This window comes from Labeo rohita, chromosome 22, assembly GCF_022985175.1.
Source record: "Labeo rohita strain BAU-BD-2019 chromosome 22, IGBB_LRoh.1.0, whole genome shotgun sequence".
Lineage (NCBI taxonomy): Eukaryota > Metazoa > Chordata > Actinopteri > Cypriniformes > Cyprinidae > Labeo > Labeo rohita.
Genome location: NC_066890.1, coordinates 25,789,753 through 25,799,737, shown reverse-complemented (window position 1 = coordinate 25,799,737; position 9,985 = coordinate 25,789,753). Strand labels below are relative to the sequence as shown.

The following is a 9,985-nucleotide window of genomic DNA, read 5'->3' as shown; positions in this document are numbered from 1 at the left end:
GCTTTTAGTAAACCACAGCGACTGAAAGAGCTTACAAACAGAAGAGACAAGAAACGCTAGATGCCATCCTGACAGGATGTAAACATGCTGACACTTATATCAGTGCTTTATTTTCCGAGTTGTGTTGCGGAAAAAATAGCAGCAGGTAGCATCGGTAGCTCACAGAGCGCACCCAAATAACACACATATGTCTGCAAGATGTCTTTTAAAGATCTGGAAAGCATCTGCTGTGTACAAACATCCAACAGACGTCTGTAAGATGTCAGTTTTACGTACATTCTAAATCACAAACATCTTAAAGACATCTAATAGACATCTATTTGACATCTTATGGGAAACGTCCTGTAGACATATTGCAGATGAGCAAACGCTGATAGCACCCAGGATAGCATGCGGACGTCTGCAAGATTTCTGTTAAAGATCACTTGATCTGGAAAGCATCTGCTGTGTACAAACATCCGACAGACGTCTGTAAGATGTCAGTTTTACATACATTCAAAATCATAAACATCTTAAAGACATCTAAGAGACATCTATTTGACATCTGATAGGAAATGTCCTATAGACAGATTGCAGATGAGCAAACACTCTTAAAAAAATGTCTTGCGGATGTAAATGCAAATGTCAAATAGACGTGTCTGAGTACTGTCATGGCAACCATTTGACTTCATCGATATTAATGGCGCCCCCCATAGTCCAAAATATGTACAAAATGATGTGAATTTTTTTAAATAACATAAATCGTTCATAGGTTTTCTACTACATATTTCAGTAAAAGATTTCATTTAGTGTTAATACCAAATTTGAGAGATAGGTCATTTAAAGTTTTCCTGTAATTCGCAAAAGAAAAGCAAAGGTCTTCGCAGTGAAGCAAACCAAAGACAAAAAGTCAAAAGTTCACCAGTGTCTAATCTTTATTTCATTGTCCTCAAAATTGACAGTGGACAGAAAGAAGTCAACATCCAACCAGTGGCTGTGGCTAATAAATAGAAAACATCTTTATTTAAATTAAACTTTATAACATTACAAGTAATGCCTACAGTTTTTGTGTGTGGCACACATGCTACAACTGTTCTTATTTTTTATTTCTTTATTATTATTATTATTATTTTTTTAAACTTGACCTCTCAAGTAGGTAATTAAGTCACACATTTCTCTCATCCCAGATAGCACACATACATCTGCAAGATGTCTGTTTGAGATTACTTGATCTGGAAAGCATCTGCTGTGTACAAACATCTGACAGACGTCTGTAAGATGTCAGTTTTACATACATTCTAAACCATAAACATCTTACAAACATCTAATAGACGTCTATTTGACATCTGATAGGAAAGTCCAATAGACGCATTGCAGATGAGCAAACACTCTAAAAAGATACGTCTTTCAGATGTAAATGCAGATGTCAAATAGATGTCTCTCTAATGCTATATGTATGTGTGCTATCAGGGCATGTCATACGTGTCTATGTGGCAATAAGGCACCGATGTTGAAATAGGATATGTCAAGTTCCTCTCACAAAAAGTGTCCAAACCAACTCAACCAATAGGCTGAAATAGCTTTTCGCTACTAAAGTCATTGTAGGACATGGTAAAGCAGTTCTTAAAGATCCTCTGGAAGTGCCAGGAACAGAAAATAGTGTTGTGCCCACGCTGTAGCTTCAGAAACCACCGGAAGGGCTTAAAGGAGCCACGTCCTTATCTACACAGGAAGCACCCTCAGTTAAGAAGCACTTCAATAACATGTTGGACGTTGATATCAATAGCATGTTCCTAACCGTATTGTCTCCTTCTAGTCTCAGAGGTTGGACTCTTTTGGAGTCTGATCCACATGTCCACAAGCTTTGGGGTTCTGGTCCTGCAAAGACCAGGCCCATTCCAGTTTTAGCTTTGTTGTCAAATGTCCACAAAGTCATCTTTGAGCATTATCCGCAGCGAGAGACTCAAGAAGGGTCTTGTACATCTCAGACCGTAGAAATCTAGGGTAGGAGTCACGTTCCATCAGTCCATAAACGATCTTCTGCGCTTCGTCGAAACACTGTGACGTCGGACTCTTCACGTTCCTCTTGATTTCCTCTCGCGTGTGATAGTCGATGTTTATCTGCGATGCAAATGAGAGCCAATGACACTATGTCTACACTTGAAGTGACCAACCGTAAGATGTACTGGCCAAACAACGAGAAATTGCTTCGGAAATATGCAAAATTAAATTGTAATTGCGGGATGGTAAAAGAGACAATGATGTATGACGTTTAGTATGAAACCACGCACCATTAAGGTGATCAGAAGCCATAGTTTGTGCTGTGAAGATGCCAGTATCAGATAAAACTGCTAATTCTTTCATTTATTTCACAATCAAACATTGTTCCTCTATTTATATTTGCTTTAGACCTGCCGTCGCCCATTTTCAGGGGCCCCTGACAGTGGCCCTAGGAAAATGGCCTTACTGGCCTGGTCCATAATCTGTCCAAGTATGAACCAGTATGTATCAGTTATAAGCTCAGTACTAGACTTAAGTAAGCATAAAATGTGTGAATAAGTCTATGTATATATATATATATATATATATATATATATATATATATATATATATATATAACAAAAATTATATTTAATTTTTTGTATTATTTATTATATTTAAATAACATTATTATATTACACCTCAACTATTTATAATTATTATATTATATTATATTATTACATTTATTATTATATTTATTATTATGTTTCCATCCATCCAGATCCATTATAAATTGACTAGTATACAATGAATGATAATGATATTACATTACTACTGTATAGACATACAAATTCTGTACATGAATTGATTGATGAATGAATGATTAATTATTATTTTTAATATTATATTATTCATGATTCATGATATTATGATCTTTATTATAATATTTATATATTAAATCATACTGCTACTGTATATAATATAATTGACTAATTTATAATGAATGAATAATTATTATTTTTAATTATTATATTATTTATGATGAACAATCTTTAATTTATTTTATATTAAATATTATATTGCTGCTGTATATACATATAAATCCAATATAAATGCATTTATAATGAATGTTATATTATTATATTATATTACTCCTGTACTTACATACAAATCCAATACAAATGTACTCATTGTTTTTAATGAATATATTATTCATTATTTTTATGTTATATTGCTACTATATATAGTTAGACAAATATGAATTAGCATTATTAAACAGGAAGTTACTGAAATATGAAATGTATAAAATGCCTTTCATACAAATGGGGAATATAAAAGCATTAAGCAAATCAAACAAATACAACTTTTTGGAAAGCGTATCGCGACACAACAGACGCTTCTAGCGTAGCCTCGTTGATTTATATAGCGACAGGCGTGGTGTGTCCTGTACCTCTTTCGGAGATTCTGCTTCGACGAATTGCTCGAAGATTTTCTTCGCCTTTGAGCTCATCTTATGGGACGACGTTATCTTCTTGTAGTCCTCACACGTCAACCAGAATTCGATGTTCTCGTCGCTGAACTCCGCTTTCAGAAAGGTGCGGAATGTGGCCAGGCCATCTGGAGGGGGAGCGAATGCGGCAGCGCGTCAAAACACAAGGCGCGAATGGAAACCAGCACCTCTTTAATTTACTAATGTTTTACTCTGACCTCAACAAAACCGCTGCCAAAAATAGCTTCGAAAAGACTTACATTTGGAACCGAGGAGTCGCTCCAGAGACTGGGACCATTGTTGGGTGTCTTCTAAACTTAGCCTGCTGAGATCAGATGGGTTTGATTAGTTGACCGTAACTGGATTAGAAGCAATAACTCTTGTTTGGACTATTTCGGACCTGGTGTCCTTATATGTGTGTGCTGCTTTTTCCTTACCTCTCAGGAGCAGACGAACTGGAGAACAGACACTTTAGTCGGCACATGAGGTTCTTTCCTCTACAGAGAGAAAGTCAGCGTTGTTGTCGGCATTTTACGCTTCACACATGCAAACCTACACTAAAGCATGCTGGGACTCACAATAGATGCCCTTGTGCTGATAGTTGAGTGAAAGTGCCTGAAGATCACACTTACAAGGTCTTGTTTCTCCTGCAGTCGTCTCTGTCCATGTTGAAATGTGTTGGGAGAGGTTGTGGGATTAGGCCAGGCATGGTAGAGCGAGGGCTTATTGCCTAGGAATCCACAGCCGTGCGCTCCTGCTAGTGATCATGCTGCACTTGGTGCTCTACAGGTTTCCCTTCTGCGTATCCGGCTCTGCTTTTTATGCCCTGCGACGGTTGCTAAGGGCTCGTGTCACCAGCAGGGACTCGGCGAACCACAAAGAGGAAGCCCCGTCGAACCCTCCCCCCACCACCCCCCCTCCCCAGCCGCTCGTGTGCGAGAAGCATAGCCTGTTTCTCCATAATTTTAGACATGTAAATGCACATGTACCTTGCTAAAATAGCTGATAAGCAAATGACAGCTTTGCATGTTTTGGGTTTTTCAGTAATCTACGGACGTAAACAGGGCCAAACTGTAATGGAGCACAAATGGAAATAAGAGTCAAATGAGATGGTTAGGCCGCTTTGTTTTCTGTTATGTTAGCATTGACGAAGTTACACAAAGGAATCCTTTTGCAAGCATATATAGATAATGAGTAACTATCACCTGCACTGAAAATAAAAGTTAAAATTAGAGCCAAAAAAGTTGGCTTCTCTAGTCCCTTGAAAAAGCATCTATACTCTGGTGTTTTTTTTAAAGAACCAACTTGCTGATCAGAAGAATCTATAAGGAAACTCCAAAAGGAAATGTATGACCAGAAATATTTTTTTGAGAAGAAGATGGTTTCTTGCTGATCCAACTGATTAAATATGCTATTTTCTTTTTAAATAAAACTGCTTATTAATATTAATTAAGCTTTAGTTTAAATTAAAATCATAGGGTGCAACCAACATCCACAATCTACTTTCATATCTATGAATTAATTTAATTATATTTGTTTAAAATACAGTTTAAAAACATTTGTCATCAATGTCATGTGATGCAACCATCATGCATCATAGACACTCATATTTATTCATTAATTCATAATACTTAATAAATAAATAAATAAATAAATAAACATTTTTCATCAAATCGAAGTCATGTGCTCCAACCAACATGCATCATAGACTCTCATATTTATTAATTCAAAATATTTGTTTAAAAAAAGTTTTAAAAACATTTTTCATCAAATCAGTCATGTGGTGCAACTATCATGCTTCATAGACCCTCATATTTATGAATTATATTCATAATATTTGTTTTACGGCTCTGTGTATTATTTGCCGCTTCAGCTGAATGCACATGATGGAGATTTACTACTAATCACAGAACCGGCTTTACTGACTAAAAGCGCATGACAATCACATGCGATTTATTGTGCAGCCCTAATATTTATGAATTTATAATATTTCTTTAAGTTGTGAAAACATTTTTTATCAAATCAGTCATGTGATGCAACTAACATGCATCATAGACCCTCATATTTATGATTTATATTTATAATATTTGTGTAAAAAACTGTTTGTCGTCAAATCAAATTCATGTGGTGAAACCAACATGCATCATAGACCCTCATATTTATGGATTAATTTATATTATTTGTTTAACAAAACATTTTAAACAATATTTGTCATGAAATCAAAGTCACGTGGTGCAACCAACATGGATCATAGATCCTCATAATTATGAATTAATTTAGAATATTTGTAAAAAAAAATAATAATAATAATAAATAAATAAATAAATAAAAACATTTGTTGTCAAATTAAGGGTCATGTGGTGCAACCAACATGCATCATAGACCCTCATATTTATTCATTAATTCATAATATTTATTAAAATACATTTTTCATCAAATTAAGGTTGTCAAATTAAGGTCATGTGGTGCAACCGACATGCATCATAGACCTTCATATTTATTCATTAATTCGTAATATTTGTTTTTAAAAAGCTATAAAACATTTGTTGTAAAATCAAAGTCATGTGGTGCAACCAACATGCAACATAGACCCGCATATGTATTCATTAAATTACAGTATTTGTTTTAAAAAAGTTTAAAAAATGTTTTTTGTTTGTTTGTTTCAAAATAAAAAAAAATAATATGGTGCAACCAACATGCAAGAACATGCAGGGAAGTTTAGCTCAGGTTAAAATTTCATGTGATGCAACTCCAAAAAAAACTATACTTTTAAGTTAATAATTCATGATATTTGTAAAAATACATTTTACTTTGAAAAATGTATTTTAATAACGTGTCAAATCCAGAGTCATGTGGTGCAACCAACATGTATGAAAAAAACATATATCATAGGCCCCTGTGAGACCCTCATAACTGTTCAATTCGATTGTTCTTTTTATGACAAGCCAAAATTACTTCAGATTGTAAAATGTCACATGGTGCAACTCCACACACACAAGCACACACAAAGATATTTAGGAATGAAAAAATTAAAAGAGAACAATCGTTAAGACTGCTGTATATAAATAAATAAATGATTTTATTCATTAACTCAAAGTCATGTGGTGCAACCAACATACATGAAAAATCATATTAATCATATGACACCATTAATATTTAAAGATCAATACCTTTCTAGAAATAGGTCATTTCTACAGCGCTTTTTAACAAAACAGGATGTGTCAAAGCAACTTTACAGTATCAAATAGTTGTGTGTGTCAATAGTCAATAGTCAATAGTGTGTCAATAATGCAAAAGTTCCATGTTGCAGCAAAGTCAGATTGCAGAGGACTCATCTGGTTCCAGTGGTCTTGCGCTGACGACCGTCTAGGTAATAAGTTCCTCACTGATGGTCCGTCTCTGGGGCTCATCTAGTTGACATTGTTGACATTCAGGATATTTGTTTAAAAAATACATTTTACATTGAAAAATATATTTAAAAACGTTTTTAATGAAAAAAGGCTTATTATTAATACATAATTTTTATCTTACGTTAAACTTAAAAGCTTAACATTAAAAGCTTTAAGAGAAAATAATGACTATGATATGTTACGCCACATGACGTTTTAGAGTCATCAAATGAAAACGTTACTTGGAAATTGTATAAAAGTTTTATGTTCATGTTTGAAGCAACACAACTGACACGTTCAAGGCCCAGAAAAGTAGTAAGGACATTGTTAAAATAGTGACATTAGTGATTCAACCTTAATTTTCTGAAGCTACAAGAATACTTTTCGTGTTGCTGTCTATACAGGGTCAGAAAACTCTCAGATTTCATCAAAAAAAACATTTTTTTGTTCCAAAGATGACTGAGTAATTAATGATAGTGTATTAATGTGTATTAATCCGTAGTAAGTGACTTTGGGTTTTGTCTTCATAAGTTTATCAAAAATAAGATATAGGCAGTCAAGCGTTCACTTTTCACACCATGTGTTAGTAACAGCATGTGTACACATCCTCAAAGTCACCTGACCGGCGTGCTCTATCTCATACTGTAACACTGTCAGCTTCTCCATTGTGCGCAATTGAGCAATTTTGTACCTCAGGCAATGTCAGCGCCTTAGAACATTACTCATTTCCCTTTAGTCGCTATGGTGACTGTGTATTTGGCAGCAGATGATGGGCAGATTGTGTGAGAGATTGGTCAGCGTTCATCTGCAGGCTGAAACCGGGTAGCATACAAATTGGTGAAACATTTCATCAATAATTGGCGCATCTGCTGTAAAGTTGCATGACGGGAGCTTACTCTTAACGGTCGCCCTTGTAAATTCATTTCCTTTTAGCCGTGTTACCACATGATTTTGCATCAGCCTCACTTCTGAGTGACAACATAGGTGTTGCATCGAGATGAGAAACAAATGTATGGGAAAATCAAATAATGTATGACTGAATTAGTTGAATCAGTGTACAGTACATTGTGTTTTATTAAAAGCCATTGGTCCCTCAGCAACAAATAGTGTCTGAAACGTTAATTTTCTTACACGCTCATGAAGAGAAAACTACTGAAATAACTGTTAGCCATATTTCCTGTTTTAGTAATTAACTATTTCTGAAATGTCTGAGACAAAGCTGATACCTAAGTGAAATATAACTGAGAAATCCATTAGGTTTCCTGAGCTTTGAAGGAGCAATAATATTTCGTTTTCGTCGTATTTATACGACCAGCATCATATTTGAATCATTTTTCAAATGAAAAAAGTCCATGAAAAATCCCAATGAAATTTAAATAATGTGCATCCAGTAATAAATTTATATTGAAAAGCATCTTAGTTCAATAAATGTGGTATTTTTTGTCAGTCTGACAAGGACAGATATATCCAGTACGCTTAAAACAGTGGTGTCTTTATTATAGAATTACTTTCCCGAAGAAGGACATTCGCTGAGGGAGATCTAGCATGCATCAGATGACCGTTGACATTCACTGTGTTGGTGGAATATTGGGTTAATCAAACAGTTATTCTTAGACGCTCTGAATTGCCTTTTTAAGCTATGAATCTCAGGAAGTAAGTAATTGTCACTGTAGGGTCAAGCACTGACATGGATTATTGTACTTTATGGTAACGTCTCTCGCTTAAGGCTCATCTCTGCATCAATTATTTTGTGTCAAACATGTGACCATCTTCACAGACTGTGGAAAATGTCTTCTCAGAGTTAGTTTTCTGCTCATAATTAGTCATTGTCCACAGACTTTCTCAGTAAAGCTCATCTGCGGTTCACAGTATGATTGTGTGTTGTATTCATTAAGATGGTTTGACGTTCCTTCACTCTTTGAACAAATTGGAAATACTGAATGTCTGAAAAAAATCAAGAAACATGGATTTTATCTATATGTGAAGTGAATGTTTGTTAGTAAATAAAGCATTTTTGTGTCTCCTAGTCAGTAGTGAGATTAAATGGAAAGAAAGATGTCTATTAAAGTTGTTACTTCTCAAATTGTTCTTTTGAGAAGAGCTTTCAGTGTAACCTCATTTCAGTGTAACCTCACTTAAGGTTTTGCATCAACCCTGTTTCCATCATATTTTGTGTTTTAGTAAAAAATATTCCATTGATTGTTTAGAACCCCAAAGAAAAACCCAGAACAAGATTATGGATCAACGCTGTTACCATATTTCAGTAATGAACTGTTCCAATAATTCCAATTAATCTTCTTAAAGAAAAATCCTGTAATTTACATATGCATATACTGTATAGTTGACTTTAGGTAATGTGTCAACCCTGTCACCAACATATTTCCCCTGTTTTAGTAATGAATTATTCCTTTAATTCTAATGAATTTTCTTAAAGAAAAATCCAGTTATTTATACAGTGGGTACGGAAAGTATTCAGACCCCCTTAAATTTTTCACTCTTTGTTATATTGCAGCCATTTGCTAAAATCATTTAAGTTCATTTTTTTTCCTCATTAATGTACACACAGCACCCCATATTGACAGAAAAACACAGAATTGTTGACATTTTTGCAGATTTATTAAAAAAGAAAAACTGAAATATCACATGGTCCTAAGTATTCAGACCCTTTCCTGTGACACTCATATATTGAACTCAGGTGCTGTCCATTTCTTCTGATCATCCTTGAGATGGTTCTACACCTTCATTTGAGTCCAGCTGTGTTTGATTATACTGACTGGACTTGATTAGGAAAGCCACACACCTGTCTATATAAGACCTTACAGCTCACAGTGCATGTCAGAGCAAATGAGAATCATGAGGTCAAAGGAACTGCCTGAAGAGCTCAGAGACAGAATTGTGGCAAGGCACAGATCTGGCCAAGGTTACAAAAACATTTCTGTTGCACTTAAGGTTCCTAAGAGCACAGTGGCCTCCATAATCCTTAAATGGAAGACGTTTGGGATGACCAGAACCCTTCCTAGAGCTGGCCGTCCGGCCAAACTGAGCTATCGGGGGAGAAGAGCCTTGGTGAGAGAGGTAAAGAAGAACCCAAAGATCACTGTGGCTGAGCTCCAGAGATGCAGTCGGGAGATGGGAGAAAGTTGTAGAA

At 35.1% G+C, this 9,985-nt stretch overlaps 1 protein-coding gene across 4 annotated transcripts; it reads right to left on the bottom strand.

The window, feature by feature from the left end:
• Positions 1 to 896: 896 nt before the first annotated feature.
• Positions 897 to 4,260, bottom strand: si:ch211-117l17.5 (regulator of G-protein signaling 13). 4 transcript variants are annotated; one of them, XM_051094814.1, is made up of 5 exons: positions 4,081 to 4,260; positions 3,886 to 3,945; positions 3,709 to 3,770; positions 3,410 to 3,576; positions 897 to 2,100 (listed from the first exon to the last, which is right to left on the bottom strand). In XM_051094814.1, exons 1-5 carry the CDS (start codon positions 4,155 to 4,157, stop codon positions 1,912 to 1,914), a joined length of 555 nt encoding a protein of 184 aa, XP_050950771.1. In that variant the 5' UTR covers positions 4,158 to 4,260; the 3' UTR covers positions 897 to 1,911. The 4 variants fall into 4 exon arrangements, with proteins under 4 accessions (XP_050950771.1, XP_050950770.1, XP_050950772.1 ...); XM_051094813.1 differs by having other exon boundaries at positions 3,709 to 3,773; positions 4,081 to 4,257; XM_051094815.1 differs by having other exon boundaries at positions 3,709 to 3,773; positions 4,027 to 4,247.
• Between the last annotated feature and the right edge of the window lie 5,725 nt (positions 4,261 to 9,985).